At 32.9% G+C, this 22,681-nt stretch overlaps 1 protein-coding gene across 1 annotated transcript; it reads right to left on the reverse strand.

Moving 5' to 3' along the window:
* Positions 1 to 151: 151 nt before the first annotated feature.
* Positions 152 to 21,909, reverse strand: LOC128986081 (calcineurin subunit B type 2). Its single transcript, XM_054406200.1, has 6 exons — positions 21,815 to 21,909; positions 18,697 to 18,736; positions 17,563 to 17,739; positions 12,794 to 12,915; positions 4,064 to 4,186; positions 152 to 3,324 (listed from the first exon to the last, which is right to left on the reverse strand). Exons 1-6 carry the CDS (start codon positions 21,815 to 21,817, stop codon positions 3,277 to 3,279), a joined length of 513 nt encoding a protein of 170 aa, XP_054262175.1. The 5' UTR covers positions 21,818 to 21,909; the 3' UTR covers positions 152 to 3,276.
* Positions 21,910 to 22,681: the final 772 nt, after the last annotated feature.

Here is a 22,681-nt window from a genome sequence, read left to right on the forward strand (position 1 = left end):
TCGACTCAACTTGGCCTATTTTCCGCAAAAACACTGAATTTTAGTAGAAATATCCAACTGTACGAATCTTGTCCGGTTCCAATTAATTTGGATAAAGTTCTAAAAACATCATTCAAAGAAACAACACCAAGGAATTTCAGGAAAAGAATAATATATTTTTAGCGGTTTATTTTTGTCTTGGCAAAAGTACATGGATAAAGTGCGAGTTAAAAAAGAAAAAATCAAATGTTACCATGCAGAACACTTAAATACAAACATACAACCATTTTGCTTATGTACAACAGCTAACACATACTGTGATAAAATTTACTGTATAAAATGTCCATAGAATTAATAAAGCTAGACGAGACAAATTCTAACATTTTTAGAATCTATGACTTATACATTATGTAAAACGGAAAAATATTAAAGAATTGAAAATCAACAAAAATTTACACAGTACAATGAATAAGATTAAGCAGATCCTTTGACAGAATCAAGTAGCGATAATATTGTCCAAGTATAAATATAGGACTGAAAAAAACATAACTTTGATAACAATGAAAACATTTTCTGAAAAATATCATTAACTTATTTAATTAAATTATTAAACCCTTTTCATAAAATTAACTTATATAAAATTTATATTTTTGACAAATTTAAACATTTAAAGGCATCTAAACATATACAACACAATTCACAAATAATATCTAAAAATTATAATGAACATGTGCAGGAAAAGAGTAAAATTCTAGCACTATATGATTTCTTTCATATTTACAAAGTAAGATAAGAGCCTAGTTGTTTATTTCACGTTAGACGTTACGCTAGCTTCTAATTTTCAACATGGTAGTCCTGATCCGCAAGCTTAGAAGGACTTAAACAATATACACAAACACATGCATTGTAACAATTGCAACAACATTAACATTAAAGTACTCATGACGGTTTAAAACTAAACAACAATGTAACAATATGACTCGGCTACATCAGTGGGAAGTAAGTACAAAGTACATGGTAATGACAATGACAGTGATGATTCAACTCTCCGTTGTCAGTTAGGCTACATCACTAAACACTACAAATCAAGCGAAGATCAAGGTGAAAAGCTCATGGAGATAAGCTCAAAAATAACCCTCGTTTTGTACTATGAAAAACTTTGTTGACTGGGATACAACTGAAATACAGGGAAAAGGCGGCGAGAATCATTGTGTTGAGGCACAGAACTAAATGTCCAACAAAGGTTTGGATTAGTTTCTATCATCGGCACTCATAGGGGTAGTTGATAAAATTTATATTCCTGAAGATATAGTTGTGTGTAACTGTGCAAATTCATTATACAAAAAAATAATATTGACATTTAGACTATTGATAAAAGGAACATGAACATATTTAACACGTTCGCTACCACAATTATATGGAATTTACGTTCGCATAGACCAGCGACGCAATTGTGCGTCTACTCGTTTCTCACAATAGACCACCGACGCATATTTGCGTCAGCTGGTCACATTGAAATAGACTAACGACGCACATTTGCGTCAGTGTTCTAATGTTATTAAACAACGTATTTCTTAGCAACGGTCTATTTTAAAGCTCGGATTTTATCGTATCAGTCTAGAGGGATATCTGCCGCAAATGTGCGTCGCTTGGTCTGTGGATATGACGATTGGTTACGTCACACAACAGTTGGCAACATTGTTGTTTAGATTGTGTATTCCGCGACATCACAGAACAGATGTAAACGTTATAACCTTTGCAGTTTTGGCTAGTGTTTAGTGGAGTTTCTTTATTTGTTTGTGTAAAAGCTTGAAACAACCAAATTTACAACGACGCTTACGTGCTTCGCCTGGTCTATTGAAACGAAAATGTAATCTTTTTAACTGGATTTCATTAAATAGACTGACCGACGCATATATGCGGCGTTTTAAAATTTGGTCATAATGAAAAATAAAAACAATATTGCTTACTAATTCACTTAAGGTTATTATGAAGTCAATTAGTCCATTTAAACGATATTTCTCTTTTGGTCTGTCGGCAATGTTATTCCTATATCACTTGGTCTGTAAGGAACGTCATGATCATTCCTTTTAGTCTGTAGGAGTGACCGGACCGACGCAAATGTGCGTCGCTCGGTAGCGAACGTGTTAACTGACTAATTGATCAAAATCCTGCTGGCCTACAGTTAGAACAATATTATCTCATAACTGTGGCTTTACAATGCATATTTCCGACTAAAACACTAAAACTTTAAAAAAGCTAATTTCAAAACTATGTAACCAACAAGTACACCTTAAAAGTCATTAATAGAAAAACTACTAGTTTATACTGAAACAAGAAAACGTACGTCTTGTCTTTTCATTGTTGTAACACTTAATATTAAAAAAAATACATGTAATTATACTCACTCATTAAAACAGAAGCAGAAAAAATATACCATTGATTTTGACAATTAATTATGAAAAGGAATTTTGTAGGTGAGTCTGGCTAAACCACAAAAAAATAGAGCCAAGGAAGTATATGTACACAAAAAGTCACAGTAAAATGCTGATAATTCGTCTTATATTAAACCACATAGGTTGGTTCAATAGAATCCAAACATGTTACCGGTACCAAATTTCAATGAAATAGCAAAAGTATTGAAATACAAATCATTGATGTTTCAGTGGTTTACTTTAGTGCAAGATTTCTTTGTGTTTTCTTTCATAGTCACAGATTTTTTCCAGTACCCATAACGCCTAGGAACTCAAAAAGAAAAAAGCTGAATTCTATCCTTTGAAAATCTACTATGTTTTTTAAATTGATAAAATACAATTTTAGACAATAGTTTAGCACTATTCCAAGTTTGTAACTAGGTTTTTGCAGAGTGAATAGCTATCATCAAAAACATTAGTTGGAAAAAACAATCTCATACTTTTGGCCATTTTTTGGTGAATATTGGCAGTTTTCAAACAATAACATAGTATATTTTCATCCCTAAACATATGACAGAAATTTCAAATACGTCTTTGATATTTTTTGTGAGGGACCTTATTTTAATTTTGAAAACTGATACATAACTAGCCAACTAAATTATGGGGTTTGGTTCATGAAATCTCTTACAGACAGAAAACCAAATCAATAAACCTTGGTACAGTTCTTGACCCATTATAATACTGTCAGCGCAGAAAAACAGTTTAGAGACAAAACTCTCTGATGATTAAAATGATGATGTTTTGCAATTAGATGAATTATCTGATAATCACACAAAAACGTGTATTGCGGGTTGAAGAAGAAATACTGAAGGGCAGCGATGATTTAAACGTCCACTACCATCTTCTTGTGTATATCCGTGTTTCCAACAACCTAAAAAACAATATTTTTAAAACAATTTCTTTTTTTTTACTTTTTTTTGCCAGAGTGTCTGATAGTGTCTTACCCAACATCTTAAGTTTATAATAAAATTACAAAACTTTTGTATTTTCAGAATTACATATATGACTGTACACAATGTTGCTACTACTAAATCTATGGAAAACATTTGTACTTAAATGGTCAATTCAACTCAAATCTAGAGCCTACGTAGGGTTATATAAAAACTTAAACATTTTATTACTGCAAGAACCACTGGACCAATTAAGGTGAAAATCCACACAATTATATCACTGCTGTGCGGAGAATTGTTAAAGTCTTATTCTTGTTCCAATATACTTGTCCACAATAACTTGTGGCTCTGCCCTTTGGACTTTTTAAATGTCAGAGATGGATCTTAGGAAAGTAGATATTGAATGCTTTTCATTTTGTCCATTCAAACAGTAGATTACAAATAATAACATTATATATCTCTTTAGAGATGTGCTTATTTAGGTAAACTACACAGTCTAATAAGAGGTGTTATAATTAGTGTTTTCCTAAATAAAATTACCGCTTATTAAGAAGGATTACCTAATTTAACCCTGGTCATGTCCCATTGTAAAGCACAGATTAATCCAATTGTGTCTTCAAATAGATAAGAAACGTAAGTTAGGTTGTAAAACTTAGAAACTGATTAAACAAAATTAACGTTTAGTCCACAATATTTCTAACAAACTTCCACAGTACTTACATTGCAAAATTCTTCAAAATTGATTTTTCCATCTTCGTCCTTATCTGCGAACAGTATGGTTTTGTCCACTATCTGCTGTAGCTGCGTGTCTTTCAGGTTGTTTCCCACCATCATCTTCAACACCTGACCCACACATAATTCAATCTCAATATTTGTTTAAAAATCTATCCATAGATTACTGCAGGCCCAAATAATATAACTGTTTTACACAGTGCCTTAAAAATATAAGAGTAAAAATTCATGGTTTGAGGTGCAATCCACAACACTTCAACATCACAATGTATCAATACAGGGGTGCCCATCCCCCCCTAGACTCATGACGCACCCCCCCCCCCCAATTGAGCAACAGCCCCCCCCACCACCATAAATGATGTACACAACAAATGAGAAACATTATTCCCCCGCCCAGCACTATTTGTAAAACTATAAAAGAAGTTTTATAATTTTTTTAGATATTTAAAATTCAAACCCAGTTGATATGAATTAAGTTATAGGTTTGTCTGTACATTGCTCAGAATCATACATATTTTGGGTTATTTATGTTTTATACATTGAAGAAGTTGAAACATGTCTTATCTCAATTTATGTCCGTCTGTCACGGCCCAGAATGCATTTTTATACAGCCTACTCTAAAGAAAACTAGAGTACCGATTATTATTCTAATGGTTTAATTGTATCCACAGGATTGGCGAGAGAGTCCTTATAGCCATTAAAATATGGCCTCACTATTTTGGAAATAAAATAACGGACGATCAAAAACACAATTTTGTGTGATTTTTCTAGTTTATTTTCTCCATGTTTACTACATACGTCATTAATTTATGAAATGCTAATAATCTGTTAAGAGAACACGTCATATATGAAATTACGAACAGCTGTTTTGATAAAGATTCCTTTTCCTAGCTGTCACTGATATGTTTACATAAATGTTGTTTACGACTACTGTGTAGGCCCCAACCATTTCCGATCACGTTTGTAACCATTTACGATCACGTTTGTAAGCAAATCCAAAACCAAGTGAGATTAATCGTGTGTGGCTTTGGCTTATATAACGGATTTGATTTATCACGGGTACTATGTAACTGTAAATTAAATTAAATAACTAGCCATCATCCAGGTCGGGAACCGGAGATTCTGTGTGTATCAAGTTGTACTTGAATTTTGATTACAGGGAAAAGACCGTGAATCAGTGTTGTACAGTACTGGAAAACTTATCTTTCTATATAAATAAAATTAGAGTTTTATAAGTCACCTCAATTTAAAGGAATTTTTTATTGCCAGAATATCCATATAGCGTTCGTAACCTCTGCTTAACGAATTGTCAGCATCTTTTCTCGATATAACGATCCCCTCTCCCTCCCTTTAGAAACATCACAGCTCCTTTGATGAAAATGAAATGGAAACAACGCTTGCGCCAACAATCGTCTGCTCCGTTTTAGGCCGGTTTCACACGAGCCACAAAACGCCCGACAATCGCGAAACGCTGCTTCTGACAGTTGTGGCACGCTTGTGGCGCGAGAATCGCTGGCTGACGCAAAAAAGGATAGCCCCATTCACTTAACATAGGAACGCGGCGTGCCTTTCGCACGAAGTGGCGTCTTTTCGCGTTTGGCGCTAGAACGCGCTGCAATCGCGTGCAGTGGCTCTGTTCTCGACAATTTTGGCGTTTGTAGCTGGTTAATTGCCACTCAGACAGTCAAAACAACCAGTCACCCTGTATTGTTTCGAATTTTTATTTCACATTAAATACATCTGACTTTGACACAGACCGTTTTATCGTAAAAGTAGGGTGTAGGCCAGTGTTGTGGGTACAAGAATGTAAAGATTACTCAAATAATTACTCTATGACGTCGTACCGCACGAAGAAGCATTATAAAAATAAATCTTTCTCATCGTCCATTGTAGCACTGAACTGCACTCGTAGTTTTTCCAAGCGGACTGGTGTTTTGGTTTATTTCAGGGAGGTGCGGTATGAAATGGCGATAAACTGATGGAAATCGCGGAATCATGCTTTTGCCGTCTGAAAGGTCCCACGCGATTGAGCGCTGCAAGTGGCGCGTTTCTGCCGGCGATTGTGGCACGTTTGTGGCTCGTGTGAAACCGGCCTTTACACTTCTGTCTGCTGTGCGCTATGTTACAACAGATTTTAGATACAACAGCTAGGGAATGATGACGATATAATGCTTAGTAAACTGTGTTTGAGTGATTAGTAACCATGGTAACTTAAGTAAGGCTGTGATTGGCCAATGAGTAGGCCTAAATATGGTGTTTTGTTGAATTTGTGTATGAATTGAAGAGAAACCTATTAAAGAACAAAGAAAAAGAATAACAAGATTGTTCTCGTTACATTCTTTTTTAAGAGTGTTTTAATTATCTCTAAATATAATTTTACACTTTTTTATTACTTATCTATCAATTCCTATGCTGTGATACAGCACCTATTGGTAGCCTATCTGTCTATCATGAGCAGTACCTTATAACACTTTCTAAAGGTTCCTTTAATATTTACGTTATTTATAGCAATGCAATGTTTGGCTGGTGATTAGTAGAGTTTGAGTTAGCCATAATTTTAAACGTTAACGTTTGTACAACTGAACCAAGATAAATGATTTGAAATTTACAATAATAATGTTATTGCACAATAATAATGATTGTGCAATATTGAATTTTGTTTATAAAAATGATAATCGTGACGTTAATGGCGGTTTACAGCGTTTTAATGAGTTTGTCATCTGTTTTTATAATGTATTGGATTAACCGTATTTTTCATTACCCCCTTCTCTCACTATTAACTCAGGTAATCTAGTATCTACACAATAGTGTAAAGTATTGTAGCCTATGATACTTGATTGTATTTTAACGAGCTTTATGTCAACAAATCGTTCTGTGCTAAGTCGCGGTGTAGCTGGACGTGTCTGTACCACGCGTTATCTTTTATCTATCACATCATTTTATCATTCAAATTTGGTGAGAATATATATATATATATTTTTTTATATTATCGATTGTGTTTTTTAACATAGAAGGACTTTATTAAATATCCTCATCTGTACATCAATGTACATGCAATTGCTATCCTACTGTAATTAGTGAAGGTTTAATTATCATATAACATTTAAAAATATTATATAGACATTTATGCTTCAAATATTTAAAATTTAAATAACTATTTTTTCTGTGCAATATGAAAAATAAAACAAACAAGTATCCCTGTGGGAAATGTCTTGCAAATGTAAGTAAGTGCAGCAAAGCAGTGCTATGCAAAGGCAGCTGCAATCAATGGTTGCATTTAAAGTGCACTGATTTAAGTAATGAGGACTATGAAAAAATTAAAAAATCAATCATTAAGAAGTGGTTTTGTTCAAACTGCCAATTGTTAAACTCTAACGATGTAAACGACAATGAGGATAGGGTTATATATGAAGACATACAAAAAGAACTGGAATCCCAGGAACTTATAATTAAAAATTTGTCAGACGATCTTACTAAAGCATATGAAGAGATTACAAATCTAAAAACTCATACCACAAATCTTGAAACCCTGGTTCTCAAAAAAGAAGAAAGCATCGAGTTACTGGAAAGGGAAATTGAGAAAGCTAAAAGAAACAAGTCTGAATGCAAGTGTTTTGATAATCACAAAGCATCTACAAGTAAAGGTCTTGCAGCAAAACTATTAACCCCTGTCAGCAGCACTACAAATAAGACACATTTAGACACAGAAAAAACTAAAGACCATTCATTTACAGTTGTTAAAAGTAGAAAATCAAAACTTACAAAAGATATCATTCCTCAAGATAGAAATGTTAATTTTATCTCCAAAAATCAATATGAGGTGCTATCAGTAGAAGAAGAAGAAAATAGTCCAAAAGAGCAGTTAGTATATGCGTCGTCACCAAAAAGAAAGAAGAAGCTCCTTATCTGTGCGGATAGTCATGGAAGAGACCTTGCTTGGAATCTGAACCAAATTCAACGTACATATGAAGCTGTGGGATTTGTCCGACCAGGTGGTCACACATTTCAAGTTCTCAACAACCACAACATCGAAGAAGAAAAATTGGGAAAAGAGGATGGTCTAGTGATTCTTTGTGGCACCAACGATGTGGCAATAAATAATGCTCAAGATGCAGTGAGGAACATCGAGTCAGTTCTAAGCAAAATAACAGGTACTGGATCCAAAACTGTTGTAGTTGACATACCAAATAGGTATGACCTGGTGGATTGGTCCTGTGTAAACCAGGAGGTGAAAAAGACTAACTGTGCACTTAAAGAAATGTGTAAAAGTTTTGAAAATGTGAGTTTGGTTGAGGTTAGCAAAGCAGAAAGACATTTACACGCCCAACATGGCATGCATTTTAATAAGAGAGGCAAGGTGTGGCTAGCAACTCAAATAGCCAAAGCCCTGGACAACATAAAGGAGCAAGAGCCCAAACCAGCCCCAAGGACCGGCACAGAAACATCAACAGATGACATTGTGATGACACCGGAGAACAGCACCCGAGCTTCTGAAGACAACACAAGGCCAGCGGGAAACTCACCTTCCCAGACGCCGATCCACTCCAGGTAGACCTACCCCTGCATTGTACTAGAGACTTAAGTGTATACCATTTAAATATACAATCGATTCGTAATAAGGTAGAAGCTCTAGAATTATGGTTAGACAAATACCCCTTTGATATATTGACAATAAACGAACATTGGCTTGGCAAAGAGGAATCAACACTGTACATACCAGCTGGCTATGCATTAGGTAGCATATTCTGTAGGAATGCGCAATTAACTAGGGGTGGAAGCGCAATTTTTGTTAAGAATGCTATTGATTTTAAACTGATAGACATTGAAAGGTTCTGTGTTGATCTTTGCTTTGAGGCAGCAGCTATAATTTTGTCAAAGATTAATGTCATTGTTGTTGTAGTTTATCGTACTCCTAAGTCAGATACCAATACATTTTTTCATAATTTGGAGTATCTCCTAGAATTTTTAAATGAAAGGTTTGTAAACTTAAAACTTATTTTAACTGGAGACTTTAATATAGACATAAAAAAAGAATCTAATGAATGTTGCTGTTTTCTTGATTTACTTAGATCCTTGAATTTGTATTGTTTAAATGACCAAAGCACAAGACAAGAAGCTTGCTTGGATAATATAATAACAAACCTTGATAGGTCAAGCATAGTGTGCCGAGTATTGGAACCTAATTTGTCTGACCATGCTGGTGTGTCTGCAGTTTTTTTTAACTGGGGGGTAGGCCTAATGGATAAAAGTACTGTAAAAAATGCATTTGTATTGAAAAGAGTGCTTTCTGCTAGCTCAGTTTTAAAGTTTAAAGAAATATTGTCACAATTCAACTGGTCACAGCTTAAACAATACAACAACGTTGACCAAGCTTTTGAACACTTTTTATTTGTTTTGACTACTTCTTTAGAAGAATGCTGTAAAATTAGGAAAATAAAAAATAATAAATCTAAAAGGTCAAAAATCACATGGTTTACACCAGAATTAAAGAACATTAGAGACTTCATTGTTACTTTATATGATAGGTATAAGTTGTCAATAGGTGGTGAAAATGAACAAAGGCATAAACATATCTATAATGAAGCAAAAAGAAAATATAGGGCCAAAATTAAAGAAGCCAAAATATCTGCAAATGACAAAATTACATAAAACATTCTAAGAATAGCTGTAAAGCTGCTTGGGATATAATAAAGGTTGAGTCTAATCGTTCTAAAGTTAAACAAGAAGTGCCTGTGAGCACTAATGCTTTTAATGACTATTTCATAAGCTCTGTTTCACATACAACGATAAATAATACTGCAGCCATTGACTTAGTAGATAATTATATTTCTAGTTGTAATGGAGGAATCAATTGTTTCAAGTGGCAAAGCATTGATCATAGCAAAGTGTTAAAGAGTGTCTCTAAGTTAAGTTCATCCCAAAGTGAAGATTATTATGGGTTTTCCAACAAATTGTTAAAAGAAGTAATTGGGGATCTTGTAGACCCTTTGACATTCTTGTTCAATATGATGTTGGATCATGGTGTATTTCCTCAGGCATTAAAAGTTACAAAAATAGTTCCAGTTTATAAAAAAGGGGAGAGATCACATCCATCTAGTTACCGGCCAATCTCTCTAATACCTATATTTAGTAAGGTTTTTGAAAGTTGTGTGAAGGACCAACTTAGTTTATTTTTTGGTAGTAATGGTTTGCTATGTAAAGATCAATTTGGGTTCCTTAAAAACTTGAACACAACCAAAGCCATAGAAACAATAGTAGAGAATGTTTTGGAAAACTTTGAAAATAAATATTTATCATCTGCAACTTTAATAGATCTCACAAAAGCTTTTGACACAATCTCCCATGAATTAATTGTAAGTAAATTGTGTAGTTATGGAATAAGGAACTCTGAACTACAGTTGATATCTTCTTACTTAAGTAACAGAAAGCAAATGGTTGTAAAAGATCAAGAACATTCTGATTTCAAAACAATTCAGGTAGGGGTCCCCCAAGGATCGGTATTGGGCCCTTTCCTATTTATAGTTGCAGTAAATGATTTTGCCTACAATATGCCATGTAAAGCAGTATTATATGCCGATGACACCACTCTTCTGAATCAAAGCAATGATTTAAATGGTTTATTAATTGAAGAAAATAATTCAATGATAGCAGCTGAGGAATGGTTTAAAGTTAATGGGTTACTTGTTAATAATAGTAAAACAGAAAACATTGTATTCTCTTTAAATAAATCTATAAATGAAAGCATTAAACCAGTAAAACTATTAGGATTATACCTAGATAGCAGACTTGACTGGAAATCCCAAATAAATCAGCTGTGTAGAAAACTATCTAGAGTTACTTGTTTACTTAGAAAATTAAAAAAATTGTGTTAGTTCCTCAATGTTAGTTACAGCTTACTATGCTTTTTTTAATTCCCATTTAATGTATGGAATAACACTTTGGAGTAATAGCTCAGATTCTGAAAAAGCATTTATATGGCAAAAAAAAGCAATTAGGATAATGGCAAACATTCCTGACAGAGAGTCATGTGTTCCACATTTTAAAGAATTCCAAATAATGACTCTACCGTGTTTGTATGTATATTTTAGCTTAGTTAGTGTTAAGGGAAACTTAAATAGCTATAGTTTTAGAAGTGAATTTCACAAATATAATACTAGACGGAACTATTTACTTGATTGCATATCTATAAAACTAGAAAAATCTAAAAAAAAGCCATTTGTTTATGAAAGTCAAGCTTTTTAACAAGCTGCCAAAAGAAGCCTGGACTGTGAACCTAAGCAGATTCAAAATAACTCTGTCAAAGTGGTTAAAAGAAAATGTTTTTTATTCTGTTAACGAATTTTTGGCCTGTGATATTAGTACATTAAGATTTTAACTTAATTAGATAGTGATTTTGTACTTGTAGCTGTTTTTTCAGTGTCTATATCTATATGTCTGTTTTGATTTATTATTTTGTATTTGTCCATATTGCACATTTGATGTCTTATAATACTGTATTTGACTTTGTCTATTGCCATGTGCTTAACGACAATAAAATTCTTGATTCTTGATTCAGCAGTTGAGCCATTCCGTGCCCTCCCTCTTAGATCTCACGTCTTGCTAATCTTAAATAATAACTTCCTACACGAATCCTAAACTATCCTAAAATCCTATTTTAACTAATTGAATTCAATAATATAACTATTGTCATTAATTAATCCACCTTCTATCTGGCGACTTCGTAATATATTTTGGATTGTCGTCACGTTGAACACTGTTGCAATTAGCTTTAGCCACCCCCCCCATTTGAATTTTTTGAGCCCCCCCCAAGAATTCCAATGACGCAGTCTGCGTCACAGCCCCCCCTTGTGGGCACCCCTGATCAATATAATCCAAAATAGTAAAATTCCAAAAAGCTCTATAGTTAACAAATAAAACAATGAAATAACTTATAAATACATGTAGTTAAAAAACATAAATTTTAGGGTACACTTCAGTTTAACCTTTACATAAAGAACAAAAACAAATCTCTTGATACAAATATTAGTGGCAGCACTGGCACTACTTTGTTACCCTAGTTTCTACCAACTGAGCTACTGATTCAGTAATTTTACAAGTATTAATGTAGGGCAGCCACAGAAAGCACATGTTCATGATTATACCATGACCACATGTATTTACGATTTTGCCACAACTGCAGACAATGTTTATGATGTTTTAACATTGGGGTTCTTCATGCGCTAGAATTTCATGAGCGGCAAGGCAAACAATCACAGTATGTCGCTGGGTATTAAGTTATTCTTAAATCCATACTAAAACAAAATAACTTCTTGATCAGCATTGTACGTGTTATTAAATTTACAGAAAGTAAATAAAAGAAACATCTTATAACACTTAAAACATATATTTACGCTTATACTGTTACTCACAAGACGGTAATATAAAAAAAAAAAAAAAAAGATAGTAAGTGGTGATCGATTTCGATTGGACACTCCAATCATCATCAGACCCAATAGGCGAATGTCACTAAAAGGTTTTCTTGGAGAAATGTTAATATTCCTGGCACAACAAATTCACGCCTGATTTCCTGAATTCTTAGGTCTGTGACCAACCTGTAATACTGAGTTAACCTTCTTATAACAAACAGTACACTTCAGAATCAAAGTAAACAAGCACAAAACTTTATCGTCTCATAATGCCTCTTTCAGTGAAGAAAAGACTTTGGGGTGTGGCCCTCACCTGGAACAGCTCCCCGTTAGAGATGAACCCATCATTGTCCATGTCGTAGATTCTGAACGCAAACCTCAGTTTCGACTCCTTGTCTCCTTTGACACTGAACTGAGACACTCCCTGAATGAACTCTACAAAAAAAAACAGTATGATATTCAATCTAATGTAAACTACTTAAGATCTATTATATTATCTTTATTAAAATTCCTAACTTTTGGAGTGATATCTTTGGTACAGAGATAGTTTTACGGAGTACTTAGGTTGGGTCAGAGCTCTGAATCACATTATCTCAGAGCATTCACTGGATCTGGGCCGCAGCCCAAGAACATAACAGCAAACTAACCAATAGATCTGCCAAGCACTATCCTTTCCACTACTTTCTGGTTTCTAAATTTATCAAATAAAACCTACCTAAGGAATACTCCACTTAAACTAGTAAACATATTGTTTAAATTACCTTTAGATTTTAAATGACCAAAAAGGTCACATTTGGTGTGTTGTTTTTTAATTTTATTTAAAAAGTTAAATTTTATAGATTAAATGGATACAATAAATTGGTCATACTTTGGACGTTATATTATAAATAAAGAGTGTTATTTTAATCTTTTCCGTAAGAAATTATAATATAAATAAAGACTGTTATTTAATCTTTTCAGTAAGAAATTATAAGTTATATTGCAACAATAGTTTAGCTCTTGCATACTTGGTAGTTGGTACTTGGTAAAATTAGAAATTAGAGCTCTTACATAGCATACCAAATTAAAAGAACTAAACAAATTTCAAAAATCATTCTATAGTTTTAAAGTATTTTATAGCTCAGAACTATTAGTTTGTTTTTTTTTAAGTAATTTGTAAATACCTTTGCTGAAAAAATTTTAACTGTCAAAAACTAAAAAAGTTTTTGAATTAAAAAAATAAAAGTTTGTATTATGAAACAAATTACCTGTGTGTAAATAAAGGAAAGGCATTCAAACTCATTATTTTGCATTTTAATTTTAATATCCCTCTTTTTCCTGGGAAGCCCCTCAAACCTCTCGTTCCCCGATCAAACTCCTTCTTAATCCTTGTCAGGCCTACCCATAAATTATTCCTGGAGCCGCCCCTGAATGTAACCTAAACGGTGTTTTAGCGAATTTCCCATATAGGGAGTAAGCTATTACCGTAGGTCTCATGGCAAGACCTAGACCCGGGACCGATTTACTTTTTCGTTTTGAGGTCCCCAGAGGCCAAAAACACCATCCGTTCAAATTCATATATATATATATATTTATATATATATTACTAAGCAAATCAAAATACCACAGTACCCTAAAAACATTTTATTTTATATTACTTACATGTTTCGGACATTAATGCCATGATCACAGTATAGTATAACCTAGTAGTTTCTTTTATTTACAAACATTATTAGATATTTCTTATTAAAGAACAGGTGATAATTTTTATATTAAGGGAAGGAGGTGTTTTCTTTAAGATGTATAATTTCATTGAATATTACGTTTTGATTATGAATTTGTGTCAAGTTTAGTAAATTGTCTTTGTCATTAATATGATGAGTATAAATATAAAAGTCTTCCTTTGTATTCATTTTTTCACCTTTATTTTCAATATCCAGAATGTGCATATTTTTATTCATTTCTGAGTATGTATGGTCGGTTTGAAGTATATGTTCGGCGTATGAGGATTTTTGTGTTGTCATATTGTTTGATCTGATTGCCTGTATATGCTCTTTGTATCTGACTTCAAATGTTCGACCTGTTTGACCAATATAGTATTTTTCACAGTTGTTACATGATAATTTGTAAATTCCTGATTTCTTATATACATTTGGTGGGTTGGGTATCGTATCGGATTTGTTCTTTTTTGTATTATGTTAAAAGCGTTATTCCTTGTTTTATAACTTAGTTTAAATTTTGAGTTCGGTAATGTCTTTCTTAAGGTTTTGTTTAAGGATGAGCTGAATGGAATACATATAAATTCTTTCTTTACGTTTTCTTGTTCTTCTACTTTCATTCTTTTAGTTTTTTCATTTTTTATTAATTTTTCTATCATTTTTTCTTTGTATCCATTTGTTCTTGCAATTCTTTTTATAGTTTTCTTTTCTATTTCAAAGTTGTCTTAAGACATTGGTATGTTAAGTAGTCTAAATACCATTGATTTGAATGTAGAAATTTTGTGTTGCCAAGGATGGTTTGACTCAAATGGAATGATTAGGTCAGTTTGGGTAGGTTTCCTATATATATTGAAATTATGTCGATCGTTTTCTTTAGTAATTGTTATGTCTAAGAAATTTATCTTCTTTTCTTGTGTCTCCATCGTAAATTTAATTGTTGGGGAGATAGAATTTAAGTATTTCAAAAAATCTTGATATGAGTCTTTATTGCCGTTGTATAAGCATAATATATCATCGACATATCTATACCAATAGATTATATCTTTTTAAATGGATTTTCGTCGTTTATGATTTTTGATGATTCTAGATGCTGCATATATATGTTTGCTAGAATACCAGAAAGTGGAGAACCCATAGCCAATCCTTCTAATTGTTTGAAAATTTTGCCATTGAATTCAAAATAGCTTTGATTGATTGCTACTCTAGATAGTTTCATAAGATCATTTAACTCATTTTTTGAAACCTGTTTATTTTTGTTTAAAGTTTCTTGAAGGATTTGAAGGGTATCTTTTGTAGGAATATTTGAATACATATTAGTTACATCAAAGGAGATAAAAATTGCATTTTCAGGTATTAATTCATCCTTAATTTTTTCAATTAATTTATATGTATTGTTGATACTGTATCCAGATTCAAAGTTTATCTTATGTTTTAGTTTATTATTTAGGTACTTACATACATTGTATGCGGGGGCATTTCGGTAGTTAACAACAGGACGTATTGGTAGGCCTACATTTGTTTTATGTGTTTTAGGTTGTCCTCTAAATTTTGGTATTATTGGATTTATCATTTTTAGTTGTATCATGTCACTTTTATTTAAAGTTTTACATTTAGATATTGTACTATTAATTTCTTTACTGTATTCTAGTAAATATATATATATATATATATTTATATATGTGTCCGTTAGCGCGATAACTTGAGCAAATATGATCCGATTTTGATGAAATTTGGTACAAACGTGTAAACTTACGTTTATTCGAACGAGTTCGCGAACCAGCATAATCGGACGATGGGAACAGGGGTTTATGGGGTAAAAATGGGTTTTTCCCATTTTTAACCCTAAAAATAAAAATTTTTGCAATTTCTTTCTCAACCATTTTGTAGAGCTTAAAAAAAGAAATAATTTAGTATATTGAAGCGCTGTTTTATGCCTAACGGTCACGGAGAAAATTAAAAAAAGTGTAATTTAAAATTCCCATGTTATTCTTATGGAGAAAATGAAAACTGTTGTAGTTTACTTGTTTATGGATGTATGTTGATAATACCCCCGCCGCAGCAAAACTGCAGACTAAGCGAATTTCCATTTGACTGATTGGATTTACACTGAAATGTCTACTTAAAAATATAACATTTAACTTATTCTTGATTTAAATAGAATTAGTTTAACAAGTACTTAGGTTTGCTGCATCAGGGAGGGTAAAACTGTTTTTTTTTTTTGTAAAATGTGAATAGTTAGTAAGAAATAAAAACATTTTCCAAATTTGATCAAAATATGTTCACAAACAAGCAAACTACAACAGTTTACTTATTCTCCATAAGAATAACATGGGAATTTTAAATTTACAATTTTTTGGAATTTTCTCCGTAACCATTAGGCGCATAATAACGCTTCAATATACTAAATTATTTGTTTTTTTAAGCTCTACAAAATGGTTTGGAAAGAAATTGCTAAATTTTATGTTTTTTGGGTCAAAAATGGGAAAAACCTATTTTTACCCCATAAAACCCCCCGTAAACCCCCGTTCCCATGGTCCGATCATGCTGGATCGCGAACTCGTTCGAATAAACGTACGTTTACACGTTTGTACCAAATTTCATCAAAATCGTTTCATTTTTGCTCGAGTTATCGTGCTGACGGACACACACACATATATATATATATATATATATATGAATTTGAACGGATGGTGTTTTTGGCCTCTAGGGACCTCAAAACGAAAAAAAAAATTGGTCCCGCGTCCAGGTCTTACCATGAGTACTACGGTAATAGCTTATTCCCTATATGGGAAATTCGCTAAAATTTGGCAAACTTATTTATTTCATTCTATGGTATTGACATATGGTCAAAAAACACTTTTTACCTTCCCCGTAGCAGCAAAACCTAAGCACTGGTAAAATCTAATGTTATTTAAATTGGGAATAAATATGTCTTATTTATGGAAATATTTTAGTAAAAATGAAATCAGACAAGTTGAAATTCGCTTAGTCTGCAGGTTTGCTGCGGCGGGGGTATTTATACTTAACAGTAACATCAGTAGCGTACTGACAATGACTAAACCAAGAATCTTTTCTCATTTTTGACTAAACCAAGAATCTTTTCTCATTTTTGACTAAACCAAGAATCTTTTTCTCATTTTATTAATTTTTAAACAAAATGTGTATTGGTAAATATTTCTATAATTATATTTAAATTAAACCCATATAAGTTAACTCAAGTGTGTCATATTCCATGTATAACAGCACACACATGATGTAGGCATAATTAATAATAAGTTAGGCCAATACAAAAATTAAAAAGGCTTGATTTGTAACACAAGTATGGTAGCCTACCTACAAAAATCTAAATATTAGGTTAGTTCTACGTAATTGTTGCATACGGCACCTTTGAAGTCGACCTCGCCATTTCCATCTTCATCAAATATGTCTATGACACGTTGTACCAGAGGGTTCTGTTGAAGTTCTGGTAATGACATGAACTCATCTATACTCAAGGCTCCTGAATTGTCAAGATCCAACTTACGAAATCTCTTGCCTAACCTTCTAATTTCATCGGCATCAACTAAAAAGGTATGGAAACAAATATTAAGATTGGCTATAAAACCAAGATTTTAGCCCCTACGATTATGATAAATGTGCTTTAAAAACAATTTGGAGAACCAATTTCTCAAAAATTACAGATAAAATAAACTTGATCTAACTTAAATAAGTTAAAAAGGAAACTAGTAAAAGCTAATTAGTGTTTACCAACTTGAACAAGTACTGAACTGAGCGCCAAGCAGGTATTAAATGAGTAGTACCCTAAAGACATGTTTACTTGCGGTCAGTAGACAGGCAGATTAAGTTACCTGCCCTGCCTCAGTGTATTTCAAGTTACCTGAGGCCTAGGTAACCTGCCTTCCTACTTGCATGTAAATGCTGCTTCAGTTTAAATAGGCCTAACATCGATTATGAAAATAAATATAAATTACTTGAGCAGAGTCAGTTTTTGTAAAATAAACCTCAGATATCAAAGTAAAGTTATTTAGTGGTTTTAACTTAATTGATTGAATATAAAGTTAGGCATATATTTAAAAGTTGATTAAGATGTAAACTTGATATAAGTTATTACAGTAGACTCTCTCTCTCATCCAGACACCTTTTAACCGGACATCGGTTTAACCGGACTACACTCGGCAGGAATGTCATCTCTTTAAACCGGACAACTTTTATTAGCACATCGGTTTAACCAGACTTGATCGGCAGGAAGTGGGCGGTACTGAAACGATTGTTCTCTTGGGAAAGATTTGAGACCAGCGATAACGTGTATAAACACAATGCTCTTCTAAAATTGAGTCAAATATTTGGGTTGCATTCATTAAACTGGTCCGTTTAACGAGTTTTTGGGGATGTCGGTTTAACCGGAAAAACCGTTATCTGGACTGCCCTTGGTCCCGAGCAGTCCGGATAAGAGGGAGTCTACTGTATAGCTATGAATAGGTCAAGCGATTATGGATAGTGCATACAAATAAATACTTACAATTAGAGCAAAGCTCCATTGGCAAGGAACTTTCATTACCCTGTAACAAAGGAAAATGTTGTTTTATGGCTAAATAACGTCATTTATATTTTGAAATTCGCATGCAGTAAGTTAAGTTTAGATGGTCAATAAAATCTATCTCTGTAGATTAACAAGAATTTTTTATGGATCAAGAAATTATTGTAAAAGTAAAGTACACAAGGACTTAAGAATGATTCACTTTGAAATTTGTAAATCTGCCACTGTAAGTTACTAGGGCTGACATAACTTAATACCAATGAAAAAACAAATGAACATTATCAGTATGCACTGAAGGCAAAGTAAAATAATTTGAATTGTTAACTCAACTTAAGTAACTTAACTTACCCCAAATGCAAATCAAACAAAAAAATCTGTTGTCGTAATAAACAACATAAGGATTATATTTCGTTTCTTAGCTGATTGCAGTTTTCTGGCTGCAAAATGTTACATTATTTTTCAATGTAAATATTTGGTATGAATATAATTAAGTTAGCCTACCTAATTTACCATAAAATCTCCTAACATGAAACTTAACTTAGTATAGGCCAATTATTTTAGTAATTGAATAGTACTACTGTATTTAAAGCTGGGTTTTCCTAGGCGCGGAGTCGGCCAGCGGAGAGAGGAACGCGGAGAGCGGAATTGAAATTAACATGGCATTCCGCTCCGCTTCTAGGAAAACAGTAACATTAAATTGCCTAAGACAAGCTGAGTCCGCTCTCCGCGTTCCTCTTTCCGCTGGCCGACTACGCGCCTAGGAAAACCCGGCTTTACTGATATTGGACATTCATCCAATGCATGTATTGAACATTCATCTAATGCATGTATTGAACATAGTACAATACAATACAAATCATCTTTATTCATCAAGTATTTTACAGCAAATACATGAATTACGTCACAGAAAGGAAAAGATAAGCAAAAAATTAGGTATACAAGTATCCTAAATAATAGATTACAAACATAAATCATAACATAACATATTATTTCTAATCATTTAAATTCCAAAACTCTTCTATTGAATATAATGATTTAGATTGCAAATAGTTTTTCAGTAGTTTTTTAAAGCTACTGTAATTATGTTCATTGACAATATTTTTGGGTAGGCTAAATACAATTTTTTTTCCAATGAAACTGGTTTTTTTCTCAAATAACTTCAATCTGTGTTGTTCTACATGCCTGGTGTTTCGTAAATTGTAACTGTGGAAATTTTTAGTTTGATAATCTGAACTTTTTACATGTAGAATAGTTTCAAAAATGTATAAATCATAGATGGTCATTATACCCAATTTAGAAAAATATTTTTTAACTGATTCCCTGTTTTTTATAGGCTACTAAAGATAATTCTAAGAGCTTTTTCCTGTTGACGTAGAATTTTGTCTAGGTTTTTTTTGTGGTACCACCATATAAAGCTATTCCATAAGCTATATGTGAATTAATTAAAGCAAAATAAATAGTTTTAAGAGTTTCAATGCTTGAGACACGGGACATTTGTCGCAAAGCATAAATACCAGCTGTAGATTATTTTACCACATGTTTCACATGCTCATCCCAGGTTAAATGCTGGTCTAATATTAGACCAAGGAATTTAGTGTGCTCCACTTGATTTAATTTTGAACCATTAAGATATATATCTGGTTGTAATTTTAATCTTGATTGCCTTGTGGAGAAAGATAAAATATTTGATTTATTTGAATTTATTAGTAGATTTTTGTTATTTGTGAATTCATTTACTGACAATAAATTTAAAAAAGACTTTAGTTCCACTTCTTCTTGAGATTTACCTGTAATTGTTATGTTTGTATCATCTGCATACAGACATACAGATCCTCCAGCATTTACAACTCCTGGAAACCCCCTTATGTAGCAAAGAAACAACAAGGGACCCAGTATAGATCCCTGTGGGACACCATACTTTACTGTTTTAAAGTTGGACAAGACATTTTTGGTGTATGCATATTTGTAATTTGGATAGTGCTTAGGCCTACGATGAATAAAAATCCTTGATTCTTAAAGTGAGGTAACTTAAGTCATAAGTAAGTAAGTCATAAGTCATTTATTCAGCCAAATCAACCAAATACAATTAGCGTTAGCTATGTCAAATAGATTAAGTTTCCTAGTTAATAGTCCTAAGTTCCTAGTTTAATAGATTCCTTACAATAAGTTAGGCCAGCTGGATGTAGGCTAAAATAAACATGTCATGGATATTGTTCAGTAGACTATCAACAAACATCAATAGTCTTAGCAGCATAAGTGGAAAAACCCAGAAGTAGGTTAGATTTTCACCAATAATAAAGAAGAAGCCTGTACAATACGATTGGTAGGATGAAGCCTGTTAAGTCAACAGACTCCCCTCCAGCATTTGATGACTGGACGACCGGAAGTTCAAGAGTGCTGTGAAAGACTTGATGATTAAGTTAATAGACCATACTAAAAAGTAGATGATTTCTTTGAGGACAATTTGGAGCGGGACAGTTAATGTTTTGTACCACCTACTGCCTGCCCGCCATGTTTAATACACAAGTTTTAATTTATGTGTGTGTGTAGTCTTTGTTTTTATGTTTTTTCATATTAAACAACGACGCAGTCTATTCCCTCACCAGAGGCTCAACGACGAAGGCCAATGAATAATGAATAAGTCATTTTTAGGCATAAACTTATTGCTTGGCTTTGGGTAGCTATGATTGTAAATGCTGTACTAATGGAATGATAACATTTAGGCCTAAAACCTGGTAAAAAGTCTGTCAAGTTAGGGGACCTAGGACAGTTATTAGCCATAGCCCAAGGTATCATGGTCATTTTTTAGATTGAAGAAAATTTTATCTTATTGTATGAAACAATAAAAAAAGCAGTTGTATTTCCCTATTTATTATCTAGAGTATGAAAGAAATTACTATGTACGTTATCTCTGGCTGAAAATTATTTTTACTAACCAAAGGAGCTGCACTAAAATTCAGCTTATTTATGTGAGAAGTAAGGCAGAAAACAGGTTGAAGTTTCCTGTATATGTGTATGTATTTGATGTATGTGGAATTTATGGTGTATAATAAGGAATAAAGTGAATGCAATTAGTATATTTCATAAATAAATCACTTACCATCTTTAATAAAAATACAGATTTCTTTACTAAGATGGGAGAAAACCAGAAAACACAGAGCTAAATTAGAAACTACGCAGCTGATTGATGATGTTTCTTTTCGTTGTCGACTGCAAACTGCAATGCAATACATTGCCTAGTGCCAACAGCACAAAACTGAAAAAGCTAGTTTCCCTGAGTGTATTTTAAGCATTGATGTTATGACCTTAAATGTTTATGAACAATAATTAATTTTGTTATAATGGTGATTTGGAAATTTCCATTTTCCAAAGTTACATTTCTCTGCATACATCCCACCGTACACAGCAATGCTTGCTTAGACTTGCTAAATCATTTACTTTATTCCAAATTCTGATTTCACGTATTACATGACCGTGGGGAATTTGAAATTCATTTATTTATTTATTCATATCAACGGTCAAACCAATACATAAACATGACAAATGCATATATAAAACATACTCTCTCTTTTAGCGAATTTCCCTATAGGGAAGTAGCTATTACCGTAGGTCTCATGGTAAGACTTAGGCCCGGGACCGATTTACTTTTTCATTTTAATGTCCCCAGAGGCCAAAAACACCATTCGTTCAAATTTTTATATATGTATATATATATATATAGGTATATATATATATAGATTTATATATATATATATATGTGTCCGTGAACACGATAACTTGAGTAATTTTTATCCGATTTTGATGAAATTTGGTTTGAAGGTGTAAGGCGGGATAAACTTGAATGAGTTCGCGATCCAGCATGATCGGACCATGGGAACAGGGTTTTATGGGGGGTTTTATGGGGTAAAAATTGGTTTTTCTCACTTTTTACCCTCAAAACACAAAATTCCCCAATTTTTCTCTAATT

Source organism: Macrosteles quadrilineatus, unplaced genomic scaffold (genome assembly GCF_028750875.1).
Source record: "Macrosteles quadrilineatus isolate MER2022 unplaced genomic scaffold, UCM_ALF_1.0 Scaffold_2__2_contigs__length_208266976, whole genome shotgun sequence".
Lineage (NCBI taxonomy): Eukaryota > Metazoa > Arthropoda > Insecta > Hemiptera > Cicadellidae > Macrosteles > Macrosteles quadrilineatus.

Bases quoted from the DNA above. Each gene is read 5' to 3' on its own strand.
- LOC128986081 (XM_054406200.1), bottom strand. The intron at 4,187-12,793 runs GTGAGGGCCACA...TGTGTGGGTCAG, and splicing joins CTAACGGGGAGCTGTTCCAG to GTGTTGAAGATGATGGTGGG. The intron at 3,325-4,063 runs GTAAGTACTGTG...ATTGTTTTTTAG, and splicing joins ATTTTGAAGAATTTTGCAAT to GTTGTTGGAAACACGGATAT.